Source organism: Macaca fascicularis, chromosome 2 (assembly GCF_037993035.2).
Source record: "Macaca fascicularis isolate 582-1 chromosome 2, T2T-MFA8v1.1".
Classification (NCBI taxonomy): Eukaryota; Metazoa; Chordata; class Mammalia; order Primates; family Cercopithecidae; genus Macaca; species Macaca fascicularis.
Window position 1 is genome coordinate 192,932,319 of NC_088376.1, and position 15,580 is coordinate 192,947,898.

At 33.7% G+C, this 15,580-nt stretch overlaps 1 protein-coding gene and 1 long non-coding RNA gene across 6 annotated transcripts in view; both read right to left on the bottom strand.

The window, feature by feature from the left end:
• CADM2 (cell adhesion molecule 2) overlaps positions 1-15,580 on the bottom strand; it is a 1,082,757-nt gene that overhangs the window by 87,169 nt on the left and 980,008 nt on the right. For all 5 annotated transcript variants that reach the window (XM_074033664.1, XM_005548409.5, XM_074033663.1 and 2 more), the window contains one exon: positions 7,650-7,828. In XM_074033664.1, coding sequence (XP_073889765.1) covers positions 7,650-7,828 — 179 coding nt within the window. The remainder of the gene's footprint in view (positions 1-7,649; positions 7,829-15,580) is intronic.
• On the bottom strand, positions 10,754-13,959 carry LOC135969548 (uncharacterized). The gene is made up of 2 exons (XR_010584811.2): positions 11,114-13,959; positions 10,754-11,044 (listed from the first exon to the last, which is right to left on the bottom strand). It is a non-coding gene; the product is annotated as an uncharacterized lncRNA (long non-coding RNA).

The window sequence follows — 15,580 nt, forward strand, 5'->3', positions numbered from 1 at the left end:
GGTTTGTGAAGAGTGATGAGAGATGCCACCGATACAGGCAGCAGCCATCAAATGCAGGGCTTGGAAAAGTAGGACAATGAGGGTTTGGGTTTTATACTAAGCATGATGAAATACCTTTGTATAAGTTTAAATGGGGAAATGACATGAAGAGATATGCATTTAAAACGTTTATATGTTGAAGCTGTGTGAGACAGAGATCGAAGGTGTGGGAGTGTGGAAGCAGGGAGCCTATTAGGCAATACTTTAGTAGTCTAAGCCAGAGAGGATGATGGAGAGAAGTGGCCACATTGGGAACGTGATTTGGAAGCAACGTTGATGGAATTTCGTGATGAATTGGAGAGAAGGGTAGAATAGAATCAAGGAAAATTTTTAGATTATAGACGAGTACATATGTTGTTACAATATTTGTGAAAACTATACTGTAAGAAGCTACAATGCAGGTTTTATGTAAAAATCTATATCTTCTATTTAGGAATGTCATTGTTTCTGAAAACTGATGCCAAAATTTCCTCCCATGGGCCATTGCATATTGCTTGAAATCTCTAACAAATGAGCCAATTAACACACATATACTTGGGTAGAAGAGCTCTGTACATTTTGGTAAAGCTACAGCCTGGTCTTATTTCCACATAAACAAGTATAGAAGGACTGAGTGTCACAGATTCGATCCTTCTCTTTACCTTATTTTATACTACAACTGAGAGAAAAGATTATATGTAAATAAGGTGAGAAAATATTTTTTAATGATGAATTTTTTTAGTGATAGAAGGCAAGAATGAGGGTTTTTTTCCTTTGTGCATTTCAGTCTGTGATCCATGTAGCACACAGAAATATTTATTTCAGAATGGTATCTCTCAACAGAATTTTTACTCTAAAAGCAGAAACCTTAATGTATTTACTTTATGCTCATCTTAAAACAGAGACGTATAATGAAGCCTTAACTCTGTGTTGAGTGTGCCCACACACACACACCTTTTAAAATGTTCTGTAAGGAAAATAGTGCTCCTGTCTCCACCATTTTATGCCATATTCCATTTCTCTCTGCAGAGTTCAACAGCATATTCATCCAGTCAGAGGCACACCTTTCCTGCAGGCATCAGAGCTCTCCCTGCTTATTCATGTCCAGAAATGATAGCGTTTTATCTCAGCGATTAAAGAAGATACTGTTTTAAGAATCATCCAACTAGTTACTGCCTGGAAACTCTCAACCAGAGATGAGAGCAGCAACCATAGGGCTCTTCCATTAGCACACCATTTGTTGCTCTGTATGGATGTTTTTTCCATCCTTTTTTCCCTCCACTGTATATTTTCCATCTGTGCTTCTAAGAAAAATGCTCCAAAGGAAAAATGCTCATTATGAGTACACAGAATTAACTTACCAACTGGTAGTTCTGTTTCCATGTGAAAGAACAGATTTTACTTGAATCCCTTTTTAATGTTTGCTAGGCTTTACATCTGTCTGTAATCCAGGCTTCTTTTTTTCCTTCCCCACCCACTCATAAGAGCTAGAAGATGTACTCTCCTAGTTCGCAGTGTGTTGTAAAGATCACCTTGCCTAAAAAAATCATGTAGCCTCTCAATACTTCTAGATGTTTTGTTGCTGGATAATTTAACAGTAAATGCACGTTGCAGGGGCTGGCAACCTTCTAGCCCAGCTACACTTTTACTATGAAGCACAGAAGGACATTTTTCATTGTATTGTGAGGAAAGTTCTCAGATCATTGATAATCATGACATGAATACATGACAGATATATCTCTGTAAGATAAGGGATGTATTATTATAATCATATTTGCTTAGTTCTATGGCAAGAAAATTTTAAAAGCCAATTTAAGGTATTACTTTATGATGTTCCTAATCTGTTGCTTAATGATTACTGCATTCCCTGACATATATATTATTTTGCTAAATTTAGGGTCAAGTACTGATAACTCTAAAGCAACTGAATTTACGTTTTGCACATCTGGTACATATTTGAAAAAGATGATAGATGGTTTGGAAATGTCTGTTAAAGTGAAAGAAAAGATACCGTCCATGATTCAATTTTTCCTCTCCCATAGTAAGCAAGTTAACTGAAGTGGAGACTCACTATCCAGGATAGAAGAGGGAACCTGGGTTTACCCACAGTCCCTGAAAATGATATATGTCTACATGAGCAACAAAGCTTGCAAGTTTGGCTTGATGCAGCAGTCTGTAATATCTATGTGTACAATTTTCTGTCTTTGAGTGTTTTTTGACATTTATTATTAATAATAAAAGCTGAGTGAAATGAAAGTAGCAATCTTATTGATTCTTAGGAGCTAGAAAGGCACATTTAATAGCTTAATACCTTTTAGTAGACCAAAGCACATAGAGATCTCTAGCAGTAATATTCTCTGTTAAAATTCTAAAACTCCAGAACACTCTTTTTTAAATAATGAATCCTACCAACTAACAATAAAATATGATGTATCCTATTCTCTATATATCTTACTTCTGAAGTAAATTATCCTGGAAACATAAAAAGCAGTATCTTATTTCCATCACTGTTCAATAGATAAATAAACAAATAAATAAAACAAACCATAACAGTCAAGTGATATTTTAGAGAGACCAAGATTATCAGAAATTGTGATAAACTGATTAGCAGGACAGAAATATAAGCAAATCTTGATTCAAATTTACTATATAGTATCATAATACTAATTATAGAGATTTTACTTATCTTACATGGTTGTAAAGATAAAATTTGCTAGAGACACAAAATACATACATGTAAAGAAAAAAATCTGTGGAAAGGTGCATAGTGGGCAATTTCATTCTAAATGATAGCAAGAGTTAAGATAATAAAGGAGTGATGAATTGTTATAAAACTTACTTGTACAAGGAGAAAATAATGAAGTAAGGGAATAAGTTAGCACAGTGGTAAAATAATTTTAACACTCATGTAGGGTTACTATGGTAAAAGGAAAAGTAAATTTGGAAAGGAAGGGGGAATATTACAAAAAATTTTTTGAATAGTGCATCTCAACTCTGCTATAACTGTGAGATAACATGATTTCTCCTCCAAAGCTCTAATCATTATCCTTGCTATCCGTGTCTACAATCTGGACCTGCTATTGATAGTATAGCTATTGGTAGAAGGAGAAATTAGTTGCTAATTTTTCTGCTGGTATTACTGTATTTCTTCCAAGATCCTCGGGAAGGTTTTGAGCATGAAGGTGACATTAAAGAGTTGCAGCATCTCTGTCCATTTCCCATTTGTATTTTGAGGAGTGGTTATTAATTTCTCTGATGAGTTTAAAGAGAGGTAAAAGAGACATTGGGAAAGTTAAGAGGGAAGAAGTTTAGGGTTTGGAGTATGTGGTAATTCACGTTTCTCACTTTCCATAGATGTTCTTTCTCAAAGCTTCCCTGGTGCTGTACATTTCTGACACTTTTATGAGTGTATTTTTAATCAATTGATGATAAATAGAAGAACATACATTGCTTCCAATCACAAAATAGAAATAGTATAGTACCATTGGTCATTCCCTATATCCATTCCTTGCATGATAAAATGGTATCATCTGCTATGTTCTCTACAGTGAATGGATGCAGATCCGGGTAGTTTCTGCTTGAAGATTAGATATTCAGCCTATATTCTCTGAACTTAATGTTGCATCAGAGAACAAGGGTGACTATAACTTATGTCTTGCTTTGTACATGGTCAATTTGTTAAATTGTTGAGTTTTAAGACATTTTCTATCTCATATGAAAATTTAGAATTTTCTCATTTTTCAATAGCATTAACCTAATTTGTGTTCTGGGTAGCTTTCAGGGAAGATTATGAGCAATAACTGTATGCAACTCATGGGCAAGTTTCTTACCAGAGCCTTGGAGTTTGATTGCCCTTGGTATAATAAGACTACTAGAAATATAGTAAGAAGAATAGTCTAATTTATCATATATCCGTATAGCTGGCACTTTGCTGAGTAATTCTATTTACAATGTATGTCATATTATAAATGAATTTATTAATTTATAATAATATTTATCATAATATTTATATTACTTTAAATATTTATTATATTTATAATATTTATAAATAATGGTGATATGTTACTAGTTTTAAACATTCCATACGGTTGGAACTACACAGATTGTGAACATCTACCACATTGTATGACCATCTTCCTATAGCTCCCTATAACTCTTCTATTTTGTGTTACAATTATCTAAATGCTTAGCTTATCTTCCACACTAAACTATAATCTTCGTGTTTGTTATTTACATTTGCTCCTTTGCACCTGGTAGATAAGTACTAAATATCTATTGAGTGAGTGAATTAATTTTTCTCTTGATCCTAGTTCTTCAAATGTTAAGAATAGCAATGGGTCAAGATATTCAAAGCCATTAAAACTATGAATATAATCATCTGTTGTAAATAAATAAATAGTATGACAACAATAATCACAAGAGATATACTTCAATATTTTGATAAAGAAGCAAATCGAAACTACCGTGCTTAGAGGAATTAATTAGTATAATTATGGCGGCTAATTTTAACAGATAAATTTTTCCATTGCCAAGCTTGTTCATAAAATGTGCTACTTTCTTTCTTAATGGAACCTCCACAGTGCAAATGTTTCATAAGCATGATGTTTAATCTTACAGGTATTAGTGTGGTGACTCTGGTTAGGCCTTTCATTGAGGATACATTTTAGACTGGCAGTTTTAAATTACTACATGTGGTCCTAATGCTGAAACTTTTAAAGGTGTAATTAGGAGGGAGTGGAGGAATCACCAGTGTCTCTAACACAAAATGTCAGTGGTTTTAACAATTAAATGTGGTAGCGTTTAAATCATGCACTTCCATTGACACCCAAACAATAAAATCTAACTATTAAGATGGCATCCAGATAGTAGATGATTTCACAGGAAAGTGCTCAGACCTCCATCAAGTTAAGAATCAATAGCATCTAGGCAATTGTGGTGGAGTCAAAGACACAGGTCGCAGCTCGTGAAAAACCCTCTGTACTGGAGCTGTATTCAATTATCACCACTAATGTAAAATCAACCTTGGTATAAAAGATAAAAGGGTAAAGTTCTCACAAATGATCACTTATCGCTCCATTCCAAAATGCATACAGCATTCATTATAGATCGAAATGCCACTCAAATTTCATCATTTAGTATGGTTTTGAAACAGCCAAACCATTAACCGAAGAGAGTAGCTTTTTATATTTATACAACTAGTGACTAATGAAACATTATACCCAGTGTGCAAAGGGGAAAAAACCTTTATTTTGCAATGAACCCAACTGGTGCCCCTTTTAAACACAGCATAATATGGTTTCACTGTTTCATTGAGCCTCTCATTACTTGTGTCAATAATCCTAGGTAAACCACTGTTGAACTTCACAGCATTTATCTAGCAGCATGAATAGCATTAATCTATGGGGTGCTTTTGATGAATTGTAGTTCAAAAAGCAAAGCCAAAAATGACTTCTCACAAAGTGCTTAGGGAAGTATTTATTAGAAACATGTCAACTGCCAACTACCTGAAGGTAGCTTGGCTGTTTAGGAAATCATGCTGTTGGCTAGCTTGCAAACACTGAGAAGATATATGAATTTTCCTGACTTGAACTCCTTTAAAAAATGATATACTTTTCATTTTGGTATATTATTTTTTCTGTCACTTCTCTTCTAGTTCTCAATATTTTATGTCATATAGATTTTGACACAATGTGACATGGTCTACAACACGTCCCCAGGTTCTCAGAAACTGTTAGGTGAGAGAAGCACTTGGAAAATTAAGGTGAATCATATAGGCTACACTTTCCCTATATGACTGCATGATCTAAACATCCAGGGAGCATCAACTGAAATCTACTCTTGGATCCTGCTCTAAGGATCTGACTTACTTTCCTGACACAGCCGGTGGTTGTAACATTTTCTCTGGCAGAAAGGCCAGCAGGGTTTGTCTACAGGGATTACCACATTTAAATCCAATTTACCAGTCTAATTTGATTAGGCTAATTTTTCCAAAGTTGAATTTTGTACAATTCATGAAGGGCTAGAAATTAAACTGTTAGTTCCACTATTTTCTGGATGTTTTACACGAATAGCCTATTCACTGTGAGCCTTTCGTTGCTTACCATAGCAGAGCGGTATTAAGTACTGAGAGATCTTATACAATAATACAATTTGAAAATAGGAAAACTGTATATTGACTGAAAATATCAATTTTTTCCAACTTTGGCAAAATGAACAAAATGAACATCTATGAAAAATAACACGCATTTAATTATTTTTTCCCTAAAATTAATCTCTTTACAAAGAAATAGACTAGACTCCCAAAATTCTTTTTGGAAAGGTATGGAACAAACACATACTTCTTTCAGTATTCCATATGTGGATTTAAGGGAAAGATGTCAAATAAACATATTTTGTCCATCGTTTCTAAGATTCAGGATTTGTGACAGCGCTGTGTTATATACAATACTCATTTAGTATACTGTAATATTATGTTGAATATAATACTAGTCCCAGGAAAGTTTTCTTGGTGAAATATGATGGAAATCTTACATTGGCTAATGGCTCTTCCTAGTGGAGATTCACAATGCACCCTGACATATACAATAAAGTCTGAGGAGTACTACAGTAAAGAAACCTGACTAATTTATTTATTGCAATATTCATCAATCTCATAAAAATTCATCTCCATCTAACAATATCTAAAAGAAGCTACCTTATTAAAAACCCATTGTGTCATTTGAAAGTTGGAAAAAACAGAAATTGTATTCACTCATGGGGACTCGTATTTCTTTTTGCGATTTTGTTATATGTACTCATATTGTGCGATAAGTATCGTCAAGAAAAGTCTGTAAGAACTTTAAATTATTGTTCACATGAAAGTAATGCAGTTATTGTTAATATTGTACACTTCTATTTTTGCTGCATTTCAATGACACACTGTCATTCTTTGTGAAACCAAATTACAGAAGTTATAAAGTATATGTTTATGATAATATAACAAAAATTAGCTTAACGGATATGTAATTTCCATGATTCCGGATTATAAATGAAAGCATTTATTTATAGAATTTAAAGACAATCAACCAGGTGTGATGGCTCACACCTGTAATTCCAGCACTTTGGGAAGCCGAGGCAGGCTGATGGCTTGAAGCCAGGAGTTCAAGAAAAGTCTGGTGAACATGGCAAAAACCCATCTCTACTAAAAATATAGTGGTGCACACCTGTAATCCCAGCTACTAGGAAGGTGAAGCATGAGAATCACTTGAACTCAGGAGGTGGAGGTTGCAGTGAGCTGAGATCACGCCACTGCACTCCAGCCTGGGCAACAGAGCAAGACTCTGCCTTCAAAAATAAACAAATAAATAAATAAAAATGAAATAAAGACGATCATTAATATAGTTTATGAGCCAACATATAAGAAGTATATTTATAATTGAGAAAGCTTTTCATGAAAAAACTTATGTATGTTTTAATTTTATCAATCTGACCGGGAATATATTAATATTAAATCTTGGAGATACTTATGAGATGTTCTTCTGAAATAAAAAGAAACTGTGCAATTTTGTTTACTGTGCTTAAAATTTTGATATATTTAAAGTTTTTCAAGTTATGCATCCTTTCACATATAATGTTTTCAAAAAGGTACTCACCATGCACAATGAGAACATACTCTGCGCTGCTTTGGCCAATCGTGTTTGTGGCTTCACATCGATATGTACCATTATCCGTTTTGTTCAGGAAAAGAATGTTTAGCTCCCTACCACTCACAACCATTCGGTCAGGATCTGGTAATTCTCCGCCATCCTTTGTCCACAAAACAGGTTCTGGCCTATTGGATTGAAACATGCACGTAGATAGCAAAAATAAGAAATGTTACATATCTGTGAATTAAGTAAATCAATCAATTTTAAGTACTTAACACGTATTTTGTACATAACCATATGCTAACTTCTATAAGATACTAAAAGGACCATCACACTCACTCAAAAGAGTTGGAGGTATAGCAAATATAATCTGCTTCTATCATATTTAATTAAGGAGATATGTATTCAGAGACTAATTTGTTGAGTCACTGTAGCAGTCACTTCTGGTTACCCGCTCAAGTCCTGTGGCCCAGATTCTGCTGCTAATGGCTCACACCCCACATTGGAAGACTGCCCTTAGGCTATTGGGGATAAATCTTCCTCAGATGTATTTGGATATAAGTAAACATAAATATTTATATTTATATATAAATATATATTTCATAAATATTTATATTAAAATATGAATATAAATATATAACGAATAATTAATATTTATATTATAATAAATAATAATAAATATATAAGTATTTATAGTCATACATATAAATAAATATAAAATATAAAATAAATATTAAAAAGATAAAAATCTTTGCACTTAGGGCCACCCCTGTGGCACAGCTTTGCTTGAAAACACCTGAATCTTCTCCATTTCACCTCTGCTGCTTTTCTCATTCTTGTAGAGGTTTTTACTGTGAGTTTTCTTTTAACAAAACTCCTGCAAAGGATCCCTATCTCAAAACATGCTTTTAGAAAAGAAACAATAAATGAATCATAGATTCCCCTCTTCAAAAATTTCAGTCTTCTGTAATAATTAATGATAGAAATAGTTGTTAATATCTATTACCATCTGCTAGTTGTTATCCTAGGTGCTTTATATTTATTTTCTATAATTCTCAGAAGAACACTTTGATGAATGTTACTTTTTAAAATATCCTGCACATAAGAATATAGAAGAGAGAAGTATTCAAATCCTGGCCTTCCTCTATAGTTGATGTTTCATCCACTACCTCCTGCTTTCTAACATGATGAATGTTTTTCTAGACTTAGTATGACAAGTTTTCTAATTTAAGCATAATTTTATCACATGGAATCATTTTCTCAAAAGCTTTGTTAAATTTGATAGAAGTATTGAATTTATTTTATGTTATTGTGAATACAATTGGAACAGAGGCATTGAGTAAGTCATGTCTATGGCTATGGCATCCTTTCTAAGAGGAAGGATATATACTATTCTAACAAAATTTTGTGGAAGGGAAAAAAGTTGTGAAAAACAATAACAAATATTGTAAAGAATATGAAAACAAGCAGATTGGCATTGGGATAAAGGAACTGATCATCAAGTGTTTAAGTACCGGAAACACTTGAAGAGTGTGATCTTGTAATGTAAGAAATATGTATTTTGTCTCCTCCCCAGCTCCTAACATAGTGCTCCTGAAGCCCGATAGACAGGGGTGATAGCAGAAATTTTTGTTCTATTTAGCCTTTGACCCCAGTTCCTGACAAGAAACTCGTAAGACCTTTATACAGTCATATGCCACTTAACTTTGAGGATATTGTCTGAGAAATGTGTCATTAAGTGATTTTGTCATTGTGCAAACACCATAGACTACATTTACACAAACCTAGATGGCATAGCCTACTACAAACCTAGGCTGTATGCTATAGCCTATTGATTATGCTATAAACTTGTACATCATGTTACTGCTCTGAATACTGGAACAAGTTGTAACACAATGGTAAGTCTTTGAGGGTATAGACATGGAAAATGTATAGTAAAAATATAGTGTTATAATATTTTGGGACCACTATCCTGTATGTGGTGCATCATTGATCAAAGTGTTGAGTGATCAAATTTCCTGAGTGACAATAGTCTCTGACACAGAGCTTCTAAGTCTCTTAGAATTTCCTGATAGGAGAATCTTTTGCTCTGAGATGCTCCTATGAGATGTTCTAATCAGAAGATTCTGATGGGCTCCTAGGCAGCTTGCTGGGTAATTACGGGTTGGAACTTTCAGTCCTATTTTCCTTTCAGCCTCCAGGGAGCTGAGGTGACTGAAGGTTGAGACGATCATCAGTGGTCAATGATACAACCAATGATGCCTACCTAATGAAGCCCCCACACAACCAAAAGGACGGATTTAGAGAGCTTCTGTATTGCACAGCATGCGGAAGGTCCAATATGGAGGCATGCCAGGAGAGGGCATGGAAGCTCCACTCCTCTTCCCACATACCTTGCCCTATCCATCTCCTCATCTCGCTGTTCATCAGTTGACTTTGTAGAGGAAAGATAGATAGATAGATAGATAGATAGATAGATAGATAGATAGATAGAGATAGAGATAGATAGAGATATAGATTTTTTTTTTAAGTTCCACAAAACGTGTGTAGAACATGCAGGCTTGTTACATAGGTATACTTGTACCATGGTGGTTTCCTGCACCCATCAACCCATTATGTAGGTTCCCTCCCCTCACCCCCGACCCCGCAACAGGCTCTGATTTGTGTTGTTCCCTTCCCTGTGTCCATGTGTTCTCATTGTTCAACTCCCACTTATGAGTGAGAACATAAAGTGTTTGGTTTTCTGTTCTTGTGTTAGTTTGCTAAGGATGATGGCTTCCAGCTTTATTCATATCCCTGCAAAGGACATGATCTCATTCCTTTTTATGGCTGCATAGTATTCCACGATGTATATGTGCCACATTTTGCTTATCCAGTCTGTCATTGATGGGCATTTGCATTGGTTCCAAGTCTTTGCTATTGTAAATAGTGCTGCAATAAACATATGTGTGCATGTGTCTTTATATTAGAACAATTTATATTCTGTTGGGATTGCTGGGTTAAATGGTATTTCTGGTTTTATATCATTGAGGAGTTTGTGTCTTTACATTAGAATGATTTATATTCCTTTGAGTATATATCCAGTAATGGGATTGTTGGGTTAAATGGTATTTCTGGTTCTAGATCCTTGAGGAATCACCACACTGCCTGCCACAATGGTTGAACTAATTTACATTCCCATCAACAGTGTAAAAGCGTTCCTATTTCTCCACAGCCTTGCCAGTATCTATCGTTTCTTGACTTTTTTATAATCGCCATTCTGACTGATGTGAGATGGTACCTCATTGTGGTTTTGATTTTCATTTCTCTAATGATCAGTGATGTTGAATTTTTTTTCATATGTTTGTTGGCTGCATAAATGTCTTCTTTTGAGAAGTGCTTGTTCATATCTTTTGCGCACTCTTTGATGAAGTTGTTGTTTTTTATCTTGTAAATTGGTTTAAGTTCCTTGTAGAATCTAAATATTAGACCTTTGTTAGATGGGTAGATTGCAAAAATTTTCTCCCATTCTGTAGGTTTCCTGTTCACTCTAATGATAGTTTCTTTTGCTGTGCAGAAGCTCTTTAATTTAATTAGATCCCATTTGTCAATTTTGGCTTTTGTTGCAATTGCTTTTGGCATTTTCATCATGAACTCTTTGACCATGCCTATGTCCTGAATGTGATTGCCTAGATTTTCTCCTAGGTTTTATGGTTTTGTAATATTCTTTATAATTAATGAGTAAATATAAGCAAAGTGTTTCCCTGAGTTCTGTGAGCTATCCTACCAAATTAACAAAACCCGGGAAGGAAGTCACAGGAATCAGGGTTGGTAGGCAGCTGGTCAGAAGTACAGGTAACAGCCTAGTGCACGTGAGCGGCATCTGAAATGGGAGGCAATCCTGTGGGACTGAGACCTCAATCTGCAGTGTAACTTATACATGAATTGAATTACATGACACCCAATTGGAGTCTCATGAAAAACTGATTAGTGGTGGGGAAACTTGTTAATATACATTTTGGTGGTCAGAGACAAAGTGTTGTAGTAAACGTGTAAGTATAAAGTAGTAAACAGTTCGGTTTCTCCTGTCTTCGGAAAGATAAAAAACAAAAAGGGAGGGTAATTGTATCAGATCTAGATCCATGAACATTCTGAAAGAGCATTATATGATAACAAGTGAAGAAACTAGGTGCATAAAATATTGGAAAAATATAGTAATGTGTATTATTCAATTAGATAGACAAATCACTCCCCTAGTATCCTTAATAAAAGCCAAATCATTAATAGTTCGCAACTTGCTTCATTTATCCTAAATCTTTTAACTGCTATTTGAATTTACCAATTCTTATTTTATAACAGGGTGGATTGTCTGGACATCCTTAACATCTCTTGAAGGAGCAAAAGATGACAAAATAAAACTGATTTGTAGCAATGTAGAAATCTTGTCCTTTCCACAAAGTTACATAAGACCCATATTAAAATAGCAGTTATACTGGTGATACTTTGGGGTTTAGAACATTCATCTTTATAATACTACTCAAGGGAAGTAATTTAGTATCTTAGGAGGCAATCTTTTCCTGATGTTTGAACTTTTAAGCACATGCAGAGAAAATTGTATGTATGTATATATACACTTCTATACACTCAAAATTATCCTCCAAAATCTAAAGTGTTATGACTTTTTCCTAGTTGTGTTTGTAAGCTTTTAGTCACATCTTAAAGCAAATGACTCTGTAAATATGTAGTTAAATCCAGATACGTCTTTTTAAATTGTTTACATAGAAATGCAGTTAAAGATCTAGATAAAGTATTCAAGTTGCCAATCTGTATTTTAAAACAAAACAATTTGTTTCAAAAACAACAACAACAAAAATTTCCTTAAAGGAAATAGCAACAGCAGCATCTACAAAATTGGTTAACAGGAGGATGTAGTTGCATAAGTCTTTGCTGACACAATGAACTGAATCCTTCAAGAATTCTTGATCCTAGTCTCTGTGGTAAATCTTCAAGGTGGCAAAATAGCACCACAAGATGCAAATTTAATGAAATAGAGGTTAGAGTTTATGCATAGATTACAAATAGCCTACACATATTCCCAATTAGTTTTTAAAATGTTCAAGCTTCTCAATATCACCATAAAAATATTAAGTGGTTTAGCAAGTCTTGATACAATTTGTGTTTCATCTTAATAAAGAGGGCCCCTAGGCTTTCTCTAATTGGAACCCAGAAATGATTTAGCTTCTTGCTACAAATGAATAACAATCTTCCCTGCTGTTCAGGCATCCAAAGACATCATTTAAAAGTGGTTCCAGTCTACAGTTTCTATGTGATAAGGCTGAAAAGAGCAGGAGCTAGACACCGGGAGTGACAGGACAGTGAAAATAGCATCAGATGTGAGATGATAATGTTGCGCCACTCTACATGAGAACACTTAGTCCACCCAGGAACATTTCTCTTTAACCAGCCCAAATAATTAAAAAGTTGGAAAACTTATGTTTGAGATAAAATTTTGATTGCGTTTCTATCAATTCTATAAAACTATAAAGATGTTTATTTTTCTTTATATCTAAAGATATTTTTTCAGCAGTTTCTTCCTAGAGCAACAGACAAGTTAAATGTAAAAAGAGAAACAAAATATGCTTATACATTTATTCTCAAATATCCTGAGGCATTCATTGATGAAGTTGTTTTTAATCTTAACACTTTTTTTTTAAGAAAACCTATTAACTCGGTGTTTTGTTTTCTACATATCTAATAAGAGATTACCTGTATGTTTCACAATTCCTCATTTATAAATTACTGTTGAAAGGTATTGCCACAAGTCTCTCAGACGTTGATTTTTATTTAATGTTTGAACCAAATACAAACCTGATTACTAATTTTTAGTGATATTCTTTAATTTGTATTTGGTGCATTTATTCTGTGCCATTATGCCATAGCAACAGTGCTTCTAATCTTTTCTGCTATTAGAAACTATGGGATTATTCACTCCCTAGATACTGAGAATGGAAACTTTCTTTGCCTTAACCGTTCACATCCCCTCTTTCAGGTTCGTGCTTCCTAACAGGAATAAAGAACAAGAAGTTCAGTAATGGAGAAGTGAGTACTATCATGTAGGTCTCCCAGGAAAAGAATCTTCCTGGTGTAGAAAGGGACAGGAGTTAAACACTATGCAAAATTTGAAATGTTCTCTAGTCTCTCCTTTTTCAAAACAGTGATATCCCCCCTTGGGATATGTGCTGCCTTTTTTTCATAAGGACAGGATATACTGGGGTCTAACACTGAAATGAATCCTATGAAAATTAAACTTACTTTTCGTAGATGGAAAAAAAAAAGTCCCCTTTCCTATCTGAAAAAAAAAAAAGTCAAATTCAAGAAAACATCTTGTTCTGTCTTAAAGGACAATGAACAAAAATTTCAAATATTTACATCTTACACTTCCTTTAAGACAAAGCACAATCATATAGTCAGTAGCTTTATGCCTATGTACCATGTCACCACATGAAGATGCCTACTGGCTTTATTTCAGTTTAGAAATTCCACAGATGGGCAGTAAGTATTATTAAAGTTTTAAAACCAGGGAGATTTTTAAAAACTTAATTCCTCTCTATTTCCTGTGATATTTTCACTGGAAAGTGAAAGAAGGTGGTAGGAGTTACATAAACATCTTGATCCTTTTTCTGCTTTAAGCAAAGACTTTTCAATTAAGAAATTATAGTAAGAGTCTATGCATAATATGCCCAATGTTTATGTTATTATATTTTTAGAGAGAGGGAGGGATAAGGTAAATGTAAATTAATTAACAAATGGATTTGAAGATTGTTCAAGTAAAAGATTTGAAATTTACTGAGTTCAGGAAAAAAGAATCCTGAACAAACTTTAGCCTAGTTATTTCCCCTTTGGGTAGACTGAGATTACATCTCTAAATGAAGCCCAAACACTGCTAAATAATTGAGGAGGAACAAAAAAGGAGAAGAGGAGAAATATTAGAAGCTTGGGTTTCTTGGTAGCTTTTTAAAAAAATTAAAATGTAAATACAAAGCAATCTAAAAGAGCAGTATTCTGAAAATTGTGAATGTGATTACAAATATAATTTTTAACAACTTTCTGTCAGAAGTTAAGGATGTAGCTGAAAAACAGCAAGAAATACAAAAGGACTACTTCTGGGCCTATTTATTGCAGTGATCACTACAAATTTAAAAACTACACTAAGGGGTTTTTGTTATTGAAGATCAAGTAAATACTTCTAAACATAATTTATAAATAGCATTCCACATATATGCAAAGTCATATTAATTATTGAAAAATTATTGCTTAGGCCATTGGAGTGTACATCAAGCTGTGTTTTCTCCTCAGATTTCATTTTTGTGCAATTTAGTTGTAATGAAATTAGATTTTCTTTTACTCTTGGTATTGCTTTCATACTTTTATGGGAGCAATTCTTTAAATATCAAACACATTTTAGTATAAGCGAGCTTAAATTTGAGTGTTTTACTTATTAAAATTTAGGCTCATTTTAAAATATAATAAATGAAACATCTATGAAACATCTAAAAGACTATCTGTCTGATAGTCTTTGTACATATACAAATGAGAAAAAACAAAACTTCAGCACTATTTATTGTAGAGTAGTCTTCAATGTGTTTCCACAGGTTTAGTTAACAGAAAGTGTCCTATTCTACACTTATATCTTAAGACAGATAAGAGATCAATGAATTTTCTTTTTTGTTAGTTAAAAAATTTTCTGTATGTTCTTTCATAGGTACTTGATAAATGCATAAAATTATCAAATAATTATCTATAAACAAATCTGTGCAAGTTTTTGAACCAGGGATTGTGAGGGGTATAAAAAACTAAAATAAAGATCTGTTCTGTGGTATTATAATCTAGTAGTTTCTTTAAGATATATGTCATCAACCATAATATTTGGTAGCATACAGTAAGTGGCATAAATGAGT